The sequence below is a fragment of the Crocuta crocuta genome, unplaced genomic scaffold (assembly GCF_008692635.1).
Source record: "Crocuta crocuta isolate KB4526 unplaced genomic scaffold, BGI_CrCroc_1.0 scaffold445, whole genome shotgun sequence".
Classification (NCBI taxonomy): domain Eukaryota; kingdom Metazoa; phylum Chordata; class Mammalia; order Carnivora; family Hyaenidae; genus Crocuta; species Crocuta crocuta.
The window spans coordinates 1,130,443-1,143,712 of record NW_027530847.1 but is presented as its reverse complement, the minus strand read 5'-3'; the positions used below and the strand labels follow the sequence as shown (position 1 = coordinate 1,143,712).

At 50.1% G+C, this 13,270-nt stretch overlaps 2 protein-coding genes across 3 annotated transcripts in view; one reads left to right on the top strand and one right to left on the bottom strand.

Annotated features, from left to right (window-relative positions):
* Window positions 1-1,978: 1,978 nt before the first annotated feature.
* MAP1LC3A (microtubule associated protein 1 light chain 3 alpha) lies at window positions 1,979-3,556 on the top strand. Its single transcript, XM_077769302.1, has 5 exons — window positions 1,979-2,155; window positions 2,449-2,504; window positions 2,580-2,686; window positions 2,956-3,126; window positions 3,404-3,556. The coding sequence occupies exons 1-4, from the start codon at window positions 2,116-2,118 to the stop codon at window positions 3,116-3,118; spliced, it is 366 nt and encodes a 121-aa protein (XP_077625428.1). The 5' UTR covers window positions 1,979-2,115; the 3' UTR covers window positions 3,119-3,126; window positions 3,404-3,556.
* A 210-nt stretch (window positions 3,557-3,766) lies between these two features.
* PIGU (phosphatidylinositol glycan anchor biosynthesis class U) overlaps window positions 3,767-13,270 on the bottom strand; it is a 78,495-nt gene continuing 68,991 nt past the window's right edge. The window contains exon 12 of one of the 2 annotated variants that reach the window (XM_077769300.1): window positions 3,767-4,208. In XM_077769300.1, the coding sequence (XP_077625426.1) occupies window positions 4,095-4,208 (114 nt within the window). In that variant the 3' untranslated portion in view covers window positions 3,767-4,094. The remainder of the gene's footprint in view (window positions 4,209-13,270) is intronic. The other variant, XM_077769301.1, reaches the window with a different exon arrangement.

Sequence of the window (13,270 nt, the reverse complement as noted above, 5' to 3'; positions counted from 1 at the left end):
TCTAAGTTAACTTAGATTGTTAACTTAGATTAAGTTAACTCATCTAAGCTATAACTCTTCTACAAGCTGCTTTAGTTGCCTTCCCCCAACCCTGAGTTTTTATGTGTATTCCTCATTTGTAAAAATCTGACTACTTTTCATTTCAATAGGATTTCATCTTTGGGTAAAAAGTTTTTTAGTCCAAAAAAGTTTTATGTCCAAACATTTAGAATTTATTTGGGTCTGGTCTGTGGTCATAGAATATGGTCTTTATGAAATTTATTTGATACCTGTTGAGATTCAAGTTGGGGCCATTTTTTTTAATGTTTTTTCTTTTTTTTTTAACAAATAGTTTATTGTCAAGTTGTTTTCCATATAAAACCCAGTGCTCATCCCCACAAGTGCCCTCTTCCATGCACATCTCCCCCCTTCCCCTCTCCCCCACACCCATCAGTCCTCAGTTTGTTCTCAGTATTCAAGAGTCTTTCATGGAAGTTGGGGCCATTTTTTATGTCATTTTTTGGTAAATGTGTGCTTGAAAGTAACAGTATTGGGCTCAGGGTTTCATCAGGATTCATTGATATTATTATCTTTTTAAAAATTCTTCCAAATCTTTTTTTTCNCCATCAGCCCTCAGTTTGTTCTCAGCATTCAAGAGTCTCTCATGGTTTGCTAATATCTTTCTATATCCTTTTTTGGCTGTTGGGTATATCAGTTACTGAAGGAAGTCTTAAATCTCTCACTATGATAGAAGATCTGGCAATTTCTCCTTGTATCCTATCCCTTTTGTTTTCTACGTGTCCAGCCTTTTAGATCTCTAACTTGTATGTTTTTGTATCATTTATGTACTAATCTTTTTACTTTTTTTCCTCTTTTTGTCTATGGGCAGTTACACTTGCTATAATTTTAGTGATCCCTTGTGTCTGAAGTACACACTTTCTGAATTTACAAAGCTTTGTAAATTATATCTTCATCCTGCGCCCCCCCCCCATATATCGAGCGTCTTAGAACCCTTGAACTGATTACTCTCTCTAGTCTTGTGGCCTGTGCTCCTTGTTTTGTAACTCCACAGATTAATCATCACTGTTCATGTTCCACTGTTTTTATTTACTTAACATGTTTCCCAGTTTACTCACTCACCATTCTTCTACCCTCTTCTCTTTAGAGTTCTGCAAACTCATTACAAAGTGTCAAGATGCTCCTTTTATTTATCCTGCTCTGGATTTTACGTAAGGGTCCTGGTCTTTAATCAAGTCTGGAAGCTCTTCCTCACGAACTCCCTCTCCCATTTTTCTCTCTTTTTGGAATTCTGATAGGACCTGTGGGTCTCCTCACTTCCCCATTCCTATCAATTTCCCCTTTAAAGAGGGTCTATCACCTTGGCTCCCTGGTTGCTTCCTTTCAGTCCTCTAGTTGAGTGACTTATCTTCTATTGTGTCTCATCTACTTCCTTGCTTGATCCTTTCAGGCTTGAATTTCAATAGCTTGTTCAATTCTAGAAATTCCTTTTAAAACCTCTGTGTTCCTTTTGAGCGTCTTGCTTTTATGTTTTAATCCCCCGCCCCTAGCTTTCTTCTTTCTCTAACCATGAGCTCCACGAAGGGGAGGTCTTTGGGTTTACTCGCATCATCACCCCCAGCGCCTCACACCATAGCTTGAAGGGAACGGACTCCAAGTGCGCTGTGGGATGACTTAGCACCAGTGGGAACAGAAAATGCTGAGCACCGGACTGGCCCGCGCGCTCCCCCGCTGACAGAGGTGGAGTCAGCCTGCTCAACGGCCCGCAGGCTTGCCAGCCTCTGTGTCCCGGCCTCGGGGAGATGGGCCGGCAGCTCATGACGTCACAGGACTGTGACGCGGCCTGGAAGCCCCGCCCCTCCGCGGCGCTGGCCGGGAGTCCAGCTCTCTGCGCCATGACGTCAGGAGTCCAGGCGGGCGGGCTTTGCGTCGGCCCAATGGGAGCGGTGCGCCGGCCTCCCCTTTAAGGAATGTTGTGACCTGNCCGAGCCACAGCCGCCAGGCTCAGCTCGAGCCCCGGAGCCCTTGAGCGCAAGGCGCGGAGCCTCTGAATCTCAGCCAGAGCCCCAAGCCGCGCGCCCCGGAGCCCCGGCCTGCGCGCCCCGCCGGGCCCGAGCGATGCCCTCAGACCGGCCTTTCAAGCAGCGGCGGACCTTCGGTGAGGCCCAGCGGGCGGTCCGCGGACCCGGGGCGGAGGCGCAGGGTTGGGGGACGCGACTGACCCTGACTGCCGCAGGCGACGTCAGCCCTGTGACGTCAGACTCAGGCTGGACCCCCTGGGCCGGGAGGCAGGTTCAGGCCTGGGCTGGGGCCTCGCCTCCCAGTCCAGCTGGTGCCAGGCCCTGGGGCCTGACGGCCCTGGGGGCGGGGGCCCTGGGGGCGGGGCCGGCAACGGGCAAGGCGAATGGCGAGCGGGACCTTTCGGCCTTACTGCCTGCCTCCTGTCCGCAGCCGACCGCTGTAAGGAGGTGCAGCAGATCCGCGACCAGCACCCCAGCAAGATCCCGGTGAGTCCCACCGCCCCCTCCCATCCCTGTGGCTCCAGACCCCGCCTGGCTCACGCATCCCTGCCCCACCCCTAGGTGATCATCGAGCGCTACAAGGGTGAGAAGCAGCTGCCCGTCTTGGACAAGACCAAGTTCCTGGTCCCAGACCATGTCAACATGAGCGAGTTGGTCAAGATCATCCGGTGCGTGGGCAGCAGCAGTCAGAAGGGGCATGGGGCCTTCTGGGGAAGGGCAGGACTTGGGCCCGCGTTTTGGATCCCTGTCCTAGGGAGGTTGGGTACAAGGTCAGGGCCGGGTTCATGGTCAGGTCAGAAGTGAGTGCCTACAGCCAGGGCTGGGATGGGTGTGGAGCAGACTCAATCATTGGGAAAGGGAGTGAGGGGGGTGGTCTGGGCTCCACCCACTCAGGAGCCAGGCCCCTCACAATTGACCTGACCTTCTGCCACCCCAGGCGCCGCCTGCAGCTGAACCCCACGCAGGCCTTCTTCCTGCTGGTGAACCAGCACAGCATGGTGAGCGTTTCTACACCCATCGCGGACATCTACGAGCAGGAGAAGGATGACGATGGCTTCCTCTACATGGTCTACGCCTCCCAGGAAACCTTCGGCTTCTGAGCCAGCAGTAGGGAGGGGTTGGTTGGCCTGGGAGCCGGGGGGCCCTGCCAGGCTCTACTCAGGGAGCTCCTGGCTCCTGAACTTAACTGTTTCTGTCCTGGGGCGGCTGGGCAGGGATGCTACCACCTAGCCTTGGGGCACCAACCGCACCTACTCTGTCCCGGGTGGGTCCTGGGCCAGTCAGTGTTAGGGTTGCCCCTTTGGGTGCTGGCTGGGATGGGGGAGGGTAGGGAAGAGCTCCCAGCACCCCTGCTCCNTTTTTTTTTTTTTTTTTTTTTTTTTTGGCCCCTGCCCATCTTCCCCTCCCTTACCTGAGGCGCTGCCCCCCTGCCTGGACCTGCCCACCCCTGAAGGCCTGGCCCCTGGCTCACCTGGTCTTGACATGGTGTATGGATCTGTGGCATTGTCCCTCTGCAGAATAAAGATTGCTCAGGCCTGCCTGGCCGTTTGCCTCCAGCTGCTTGGGGAATGGTGGGTGGGGGCTGGGGGGGGAGGTTGGAAAGCACTGTCCCATACCAGTCTCAGCTCCCCAGGGCACAGACTTGTGTGCTATGGACTTGGGGCTCATTCTAGAAACCCACACTGGTGTGGTACAGTAGTGGTAGGGGCCAAGCCCACCCCTTCCAGGAGTGCAGTGTGGGCCCAGGATCGATTTCTTTGTAACAAAAAGAAAAATTTATTAAGTAGCCACAACCTAACAAACCCTGCTCACCTACTTCTCCCCCTTTCCAGCCTCGGAGGGGACACCCTGGTGTGCAGAGCCACGAAGTGGGGGTCCAAGTGGAGGAGTTCCTGGCTACTCCCCCTCGGCCTTGCAGTCAGCCATGGCTCCCCTCTGGTGCCAGAGATTTGTAGCCCCGGACTCGAACCTCATCTGCCAGAGGCCTCCTCTGGTGGCAACTCTGGCTAGAGGGCTTGGCCCAGCTTCTGGCCCTTATATCCCCTGAAATCCATGCAGCCCTGTGTCCAGCCAGGCCTACTTAAGCACAAGCATGGCCTCTGTGCCGTCCTTGGCAGTCAAGTAGAGACCGTGTGTGAGGTAGTACTCCCGTCGCAGGAAGGCATAGAAGTAATCAGAGATGAGCAGGATCTGGGGGGAGAAAGAAGGTGTGAGAAGCTGGAGGAACCTCCCCCAGAACCTTGGGTCTCTGAGGGGGTAGACAGGTGTTGGGGGGGATTCCCTGCGTAGGAACTCCTACCTCAAGGCCTACAAGTGACCCCACAAGGTCTTGCACTTCAGAAGCTGCCTGTACTGCCCCTCCCCACCCCTGAGCCACACCACATTCATGCCACCTTCCTCGGCCCTGGCATCTGCCTTCCAAAATGTACCTCTGCAGCCAGTGGCCATTGCAACCTCACCTCCTGGGTGCCCACAGCCTCCTCCATGGTATAGCTGGGCCCCCAGCCAAAGCTGCTGCTCCCACTGTAAACTCATACCCCCATCTTCCCTCCAGATGCTTAGGCCATAGAATCACCTGATACTTCTCCTCCTGGACACCAAGCCACTAAGTCCTGACAGTTTTATCTCCCAAACTCTCAGATCCACTCATTTCTACCTGTCCTTACAGCTACCACCCTGGACAAAGCCACTGTCATCTAAACAGCAGTCTCTGCTCTGGGCTACCTGGTCTCAAGCTCCCTGACCCTACCCGTCCATTCTCCCTCGCAGCCAGAGTTTGCTTTTCAAAATAAATCTAGTCCTATTACTTCCCAGCTAAAAGTCCTCCAAAGGCTTCCTTGAGCTCCTAGGATGAAGATCAGACTCTTTTAGGGGCTCTGACCCCTTGTGCCTGGTCCCTGCCCCATGTGTACTGCTCACCCTCTCACCTGCTCCACCTCGCTCAGCTCCAGCAACACAGGCCTCTTTTGCTGCAGGATCTCTGCTGTTTCCTCTGCCTGAAATGTTGTCTTTCCTTTCATCCAGCCAACATCTGCTTACCCTTCAGTTCTCAGGAAAGCTCACTTCCTTAGAGAAGCTCTCCCATCCCCCCAGATTGGGTCTTGGCCCCATTAACCTCTACTTGGTAACACAAACTCATCCAAATTGCAGTCTTTCTTTCATCTGTGTGACTGCATGATGACTGTGGCTCCCCAGGACTGCACAGGGTCCTCAAGGCCTTCTGCCACTATGGTATCCATGACCAGCTCAGTCGGCCTTTCCTGGATGGGCCACAGAATCAAAAGGGCCCCAAAGTTCAGTACCATCCCCCTCACAGAGGCCCAGAGAGGCACAAGGACTTGTGCTGTTTTACAATCCCATCCATCCAAAGACTCCCAGTGCCTGCGGCAGGAGAGACAGAGCCCTGCCCCATGGCAGGGTGTGGAGAGAGGGGTTCACAACCCCAGTTCTCAGCCACTTAGAAGCCTCTTAGATCATCAGCATCAACCACCTGTTGGCACAGATGGGAGATGGAAGCCCAGTGGAGGGGGAACACCCAGCTAAGGGCTTAGAGCAGGTCAGAGGTTGAGCTGAGCCTGGCATCTTAGCCTCTGTTCTCTGGAGACCCCTGTCCTGGGCAGGAAGAACAACACGGAGGGTCCTGAAGAAGAGCTGAGGATCTATACTAGTGCTGGCCTCAGAACAAGGTCCTGCCTTTGTAGCACCAGAGGAACCCATCTGGAAGGCTGATGGTCCCCACCTTATAGACGAGGAAACAGAGGCACAAAAGGTTCAACAGTTGGCCTAAGACTACACATGAGATCTGGCCTAGTGGCCGTGACCCTGTAGCAAGGTGATGCACCTGGGGCCCAGTCTGCCACAGGGCAGAGAACTCACAGCTGAGGTTATCAGTGGAGCAGACAGTCCAGGGAGCCCCCAGCGCCTTGCCCCACAGCTGCCGGTGGTGGGCAGTTACCACAGCAAAGGCTGACCTCACATACTGCAGCCCCTTTCTCACCTAGGCCCAAGGTGCCCAGTCTAGAGCTGTGGTTAAGCTGGGAGCCAGATCTGATGAGGATCAAATGCAAAGTCACAATTAACAACAAAACAAATGGACCAACTCCAGTGTCACAAAAAATCAGCACAAGGATTAGAAAGTCAGAATACTAGGTATTAGGTTGAACCATATGAAATGTCCATGTTTGTAGATAAAAATGGTTGAATATTGTTAAGTTCATATAGTTTAATTTAATATAAAGGGAAAAAATAGAGTATGCATGTTATTTACAAGTAACAAAACAAATAACTAAGGCCTTAGGGAACCATTCTTTTTCCTTATAATCCTTAACATTGTAAATTATGTATATGTATGATGTCGATTAAAGAAATCAGTTAAAAGCAACCAGCCAATAAATGGCTGAATAAATAAATAAATGAGAGAGAACTGCTTTTGGAATCCTTACAGAAGAATTCCCAACAACATACCTCATCCAGGAGGTAGAACTTAGTTCTTGCCTACTCCCCACCCTCTGCCCCCAAGGGTGGGATAGACAAGGTAACTCACTTCCAAAGAACAGAGCAGGGGAAGGGAAAATAGTAATTCTACACTAGAGAAGCCTGCAAACACTGTCTTGAACAAATGAAGGGTAACATCGTCATGAAATCAGGTGGCTAGTATGTACCGCCTGAGCATTCCAAAAGTCCAAACCCCCAACCTATGATAAGAAAAGCATCAGATAAACCCAAAGTTGGGACACTCTATAGGATACTTAGCCAATGCATTTCAAGACTGTCCAGGTCACGAGAACTTAGGAAAGACAGAGGAAGCAGGCAGAGGACATGGGGGAGACAGGACACTTTAACGTGGTCCCCTGGCTTGGATCCTGGGTGTGGAGCATAGGGGAACTTTCTGTATCTTAAGTTATTCTAGGATTTAAAAGTTTATTTTAAAAAAGCAATGTATTATTTGCAGCTATATAAATGAATCTCAAAAATATTTTGTTGCTGGGGTGCCTGAGTTAAGTGTCCAACTCTTGATTTCAGTTTAGGTCATGATCTCACAGTTCGTGGGACTGAGCCCTGATTGAGCTCTGAGCTGACAGCGCAGAACCTGCCTGGGATTTTCTCTCTCCCTCTCTCTCTTCTTTCCCCACTCACGCATGTATGTGCATGTTCTCTCTCAAAATAAATAAAATTTTTGCTGACTGAGAGGCAGCTTCAGAAAATGTACATGTTAAGATTTGTGTTTTTCATCTTATAAAAATTTCATATAAGAAAAATGTAAGTACTGATCTCTGGTTAATAATATACATGCTAAGGTATTTAGCAGTAAATGTATTGATATCTATACTTTGTGTGTTTTTTTAATTTAAATCTAAATTAGTTAACATATAGTATAATAATGATTAAAATAAGGGACTGAGGAATGGATTATTTGTGATCACAAAAGTATAGTAAAATGTTAATGGTAGAGTTTAGGTGGTAGGTATAGGGGTGTTTAATGTTAAATCTTTCAAGTTTGCTGTGTCTGTGAAAATTTTCATGATAAAGTGTCAGGGGAAGGTGGTATGGAAGGAAGAGTCCTGTGTGCTGGCTTGGTCTGTCTGGAACCAAAGGTCAGTGTTCCTGATTGGGTGCCCTGTCCCTGGCCCACAGGGAAGGCATCTTGGGGACACCAGGCTGGCCTGGAGGCTTGGCTCTTCCAGAGAGATGCCTTCCCTGACACAACCTCCCTCTTCTGACCTTGGGGCTTTCTTTCCATTTGGGCTGAGAAGCAGGGATTTCAGGCCCTGGGATTCAGGCAACACAGCAGCTACAGACCCAGAGCCCCTTTGCCCAGTCGGGACAGAGGAAGTTGGGTGAGGAGCAGAGGCAATAGCATGGGCAAGTTAGTGGCCATGTGACCCTATGTAAGTCACTTTCCCAAACCTAAGCTGCATTTTCCTCATCTATAAAGTCAGTGATAAAACTAGTTTACTCACGATGGTGATTCCCCCAGTCCTTGCTCTGTCCCTGTGTGTTGTCAGAGACCTGAAGAACAGTCCATTCTTTATTTTTTAAGACGACTCCACGCCCAATGTGGGGCTCGAACACATGACCCTGAGATCTAGGGTCACACACTCTACTGACTGAGCCGGACAGGCACCTGAGCAGCCTATTCTTTAGAGCTGTCCTCGAGAGCTGTGGGTGGACCCTTTGGCCTCTCTCTTGCCATCAACCAAATCCTGCCGATCCCCTTCCTCAGACTTCCAACTCAGCCGCCTTTTATCCCTCCCACTGCCACCTCTTTCCAGAAGGCCTCCTGCATCCTCCTGGCCCCTGAGGGATCTCTCTTGGTCTCTCAGTATCTGTCTGTTTCTCCATCCATCCTCCTGGCCCCTGAGGGATTGCTCTCAGTTTCTGTCTGTCTCCCTCTCACATACACACATGAACGAACCTTTCACTTGTCTGCTCAGAAGCCTGCGGTGCCCCATTCTGCCGCACACCACACCCACATGCCCCGGGAGCCCTGAACACAGCCTGGTCCTGCAAACACTGCATGGCCACACCTCACTGCCTCTGCTCCCACTCAGCCCTTGGGCTGGAATGGCTCTTCCCACCAAGAGCTCCTGCTTATCCCTAGAGAAGAATCATCTGCATCTCCTGCCCCAGAGTCTTCCCTAAATCCATACTCAGTTACATGATCCCTGAGATGAAGTCACTTCCTGTTGGCCTTCCAACCAAATGGGGTAGCATCTGCTCTAGATCTGTGACCTCAGACCCAGCAAAGGGCTGGCACTCTGTGTATGGTTTGCTGGTTCCCCCGCCCCTGGAAGGGCTCAGTCAGACCACATTTTTCTCACCGGCAGCCATGATGGTCCAGCACTATCCTTTGGGACATGATGAAAATTTAATGAGGTAGTTGATAAAAGGATGACCAGGGACAGGGAGGGGCACTTCACAAGTGGAATAAAATGGTTAGAACATGCTCCATTACAAGGTGGGGAAGTGGAGAGATGGAAACCAACAATATTTGGGTAGCTGCTTTGGACCAGGCTCTTTAGTAAAAAAGCATCATTAGGGGGTTAGGGGATGGGCAAAATGGGTGAAGAGGAGTGGGAAGCACAGGCTTCCCATCATGGAATGAAAAGTCCAGGGGATGAAAGGTATAGCACAGGGACTAGTTAATGGTGCTGTAATAGTGCTGTGTGAGGACAGCTCAGAGCCTGGAGCTTGTTTTGGATTCTGTGTCTCCCTCTCTCTGCCCCTCCCCCACTCGCACTCTCTCAAAAATGAATAAATGTTTAAAAAAACTTAAAAACAATTTTTTAAAAAAAGCACATCACTGAATTTTCACAACATAGTGGGGTAGGGTTTATAAGCCCCACTCAGAGATGAGCAAACTCCAAGGTCAAGGGTGTTGCCCAAGGTCACATGGCAGTAAGGTAAGCCTTTGGGCTGCAATGCCAGTCCTGTCTGAGGCTCAAACCCTACTTCTTCCCATCGCCTCCACACCCTCTCCCAGTTAAGGAGTCTGTGGGGGCAAAAGGTCTGTACCTACACATGTGGGTCCTGTTACAGGCCCATGCTGGCCCTTGGTCTACACAAATACTCCTGATGAGGTTGTGCTCCTAGACCCCAGTCCTGTCACTTAACCAAGAAGAGAGAGTTTTTTGGGAAAAGGCAAAATAAGTATCAGAGACATCCGAGCCAGTGAAGGCTATTATCTCTGTGCATCTAGAAGCTGTGGGACTCATAACGGCAGCCTCAGCCAACACTGGCACCTAGGCTGCAGCCTCCCAGAGAAGCACCTGCTGTCACACCAGGCATGTCCCAATTCCCCAGGTCTCCTGCGTAGGCTGGAGATGCTGACACTAGACAGTCAACCTGCACCTGGGGGAGCTCACATGGTCAACACCATCAACAATCAAAACACAGCATCTGCTGTCTGTGCTGCCTGGGGTCCAGGAACGTGAGAGTCAGAAGGGTCAAAGGCCTACTCGTGGAGGCGGACGGGGCTTTGGTGTGACCCAACCCAGGCCTGAGTGGACACATGTGGGAGGTGATGGCAGAAAAACTGAGCTCCACCCTCTAGCTCTAAAGACACAAAGTAACCAGAAAGTCACTGGACCTTGGTCTCGGGGTCTAGAAGGCCACAACGTAAAACCAAAGCTGGTATGATCGCAATTGTAATCTAGACAGCTCTTTTCAATTCACAAAGCTTTCCCCACCCAACCCCATAGTGAGTCCTCACAGCCACCCTTCTTCTAGGCAGAGACACAGAGGCCTCTATCACCTCTTGCCAGGTTTAAACAGCCTCCTCCCTAGTCTCCAGATTCCAGCTCACACCTCTCACCCCTTCCCCTCCTGGCATGGTGAGGTTTTCTAAGCAAAGACGGGATCACAATTATCCTCAGCCTAAAACCACGGACTCAGCCCAGTGCTCAGCATACCGGGGATCCCGCCCTCTGGCAGTGTAGCCAGCCCCGCAGAACTGCCTTCCACACCCCCTCACTCGTTCTCTCCCAGGTCTCACCACCCAGAGCCAGGTTTGTGCCTACCCGCCCCTGGGAACACCACATATAGGCTGCCTCCCCACAGAAGCTTCCGTACCGCCTCAGCTCTGAGCTCCGCAGCCTCTTTAAGCCTATCCACAGCACCACCCGGCTGCCCTGCCCCTGCCTGGCTCCTTTTCTTTCTCTCCCACAGACTGTGGGCTCCGAGGAGGCAGGGCTGTGTCTCATTCGCACTCTGTTAGCAGAGTGCCTGGCACATAGCAAATGCCCAATATATATAAATAAATTAATTAGGCCCAAGGACTTATGTGATTTGCCTAAGGCCAGTGAGCCATGACAGAGGGGCTGGGAGTCACCATGGAGGCCGGACCTCTAAACCCAGGCTTTCTGCTGGCCTTGTCCCCCTATATTTAGCTCAGGCTTTTCCTGTCACTCTGGCTGTTAGGAGGAGAGAAGGCAGGGAAAGGCCTGTGAGAGCCTCGCTTGGCACAGAGTTTGAAGATAGGAGGGATGAAGGAATGAACATCCAGCAAAATACCACCTGGGAGGAGAGCAAAGTAAACATGCACACTGAGCTGGATGATGGCAAGAGCTCCAGCCTAGGCCACAGGCCCCTCATGTCGGGAGGAAGACCTCTTCTCACACACATACCCCGGATCTTGTAGTCAGGACCACACACAAACCATGGGATTAAATCTGAAATGGGCCCCAGCTATCCACAAATGGGGGCTATGAACACTCAACCACTGATGATCTGCCCAACATGTCCCCAGACATTCGTTTCCTCATTGTCCCATTCCCCAGAATGACATGCCAGACAAACTGAAAGGTAATTCCAGGAGATGGGACTATGGTTTCATTTGTCCTGGAGTAAATAAGCCAGTCCTGAACAGGACCCAACATGCCAGAGGGCTAGTAACAGGACCCTGGGGCTCCAGGCCTCCTTGGAGACAGCAGAATGGCTAAGGCAGGGCCAGCCTAGCATCTACAGGGTCTACATTACAAGGAGAAGGATTGGAGCCAGCACTCCATGGTGAGGAGGCAGCAGTTCATGGCCCTGCCGGGACACCCTCTGGACACTGGGGAACCTATTTGGACACGGACAAAGAACAGGAGTGGGGCTCTCAGGGTCAGCCACACAGGGTCTGGCTATGACCCCCTAGGAATCCAACAGGACCTGCCACAGGCCCAGCTTTGTCCTCAACAGATACTAGAACTGGGAGCTTAGGGTGCACAGGATTATATGGGATCACTGGGCATAAAATGTGGTTTTGGATTCCAGCTCATTCCATTTATTCATCAATAAACAGTCACTGAATATTCTTGGTGCTGGTGATACGGCTGTGAAGAAGATAGACTTGGAGCTGCCCTCATGGAACCCCCAGTCTAGCAAGAGGACATGATAAATGAGCATAAATAAACACACTCCTCAGAGCTTGGGGACTTCCAAGCTTCTGCTTGGTCATTTGTACTACTGCCTCCCTCAAAGGGCAGTTATGAGGATTAAGTGAATTCCTCATTCTACAAGAACAAAGAAAAGCTTAAGGAGCTATCAGGAGGGGAGCAGCTCCATCAAGGAAAAGATCACCAAGATGTTTTATTAAAAGGAAAAAAGTCACACTTTCATCATGATGCCAATAATAAAAACACACACACACAAATAAAGCTCTTCTCCAGGAGCACATGAGTACATGGGAATGCACAGGGAAAGGTCCAGAAGGCCACACAAGCAAATGATCCAGAAGATTAGAGGGATCATATGGGCCTGGCTCCTAGTAGGCACTCTTTCAACATGAGCCACTATTAGTTATAATTTTAGGGAAAGATTTCCTTATGTTTCCTGTTTTTAAAATGAATTGGGGTGAGTCGGATGTTTTATCTTACTCTTTTAAAAAAAGCTAAGTTTAGGGGCGCCTGGGTGGCTCAGTCGGTTGAGCGTCCAACTTCAGCTCAGGTCATGATCTCACGGTTCGTGGGTTCGAGCCCCACATAGGGCTCTGGGCTGACTGCTAGCTCAGCGCCTGGAGCCTGTCTTTGGATTCTGTGTCTCCCTCTCTCTCTAACCCTCCCCTGCTCATGCTGTCTCTCTCTCTCAAAAATGAATAAAACATTAAAAAAAAAAAAAGCTAAGTTTAAACACATTACTTTTTGTTTATATATAACCCTTGATGCTTTTTTTCTTCTGCTGGCTGCTGACTTGCAGAAGAGGAGTTAAAAAAAAAAAAAAAGAAAAAACAGACGAAGTTTGTTTGGTCTGAATGTTTCCCTGGGAATTTGCTCTGGGGATTTGAAAAGCGGGTCACCAGTGCTACTTCTCATGTTAACATAGGATCATGGCAATAGGACCTACACATGCCCAAACCTCTAAACACTCAGGGAGGCTGGGTTGTCATCCCTGGTTTTAGGAACACTGCAACCCAGTAAGTCAGTCAGAGAAAGACAAATATCATATGACTTTACTCATATGTGGAATTTAAGATAGAAAACAGATGAACATAAAGGAAGGGAAGCAAAAATAATATAAAAACAGAGAGGAAGACAATCATAAGCGATTCTTAAGTACAGAGAACAAACAGGTTGCTGGTGGGGTGGTGGTGGGGGCTTGGCTAAATGGGCAAGGGGCATTAGGGAGGGTACTTGTTGGGATGAGCACTGAGTGTTATATGTAAGTGATGAATCCTTAAATTTGACTCCTGAAACCATTATTACACTGTATGTTAACTTGGATTCAAATTAAGAAAATTTTTAAAAAATTAAAAACTAAATAAAAAGTTTTCT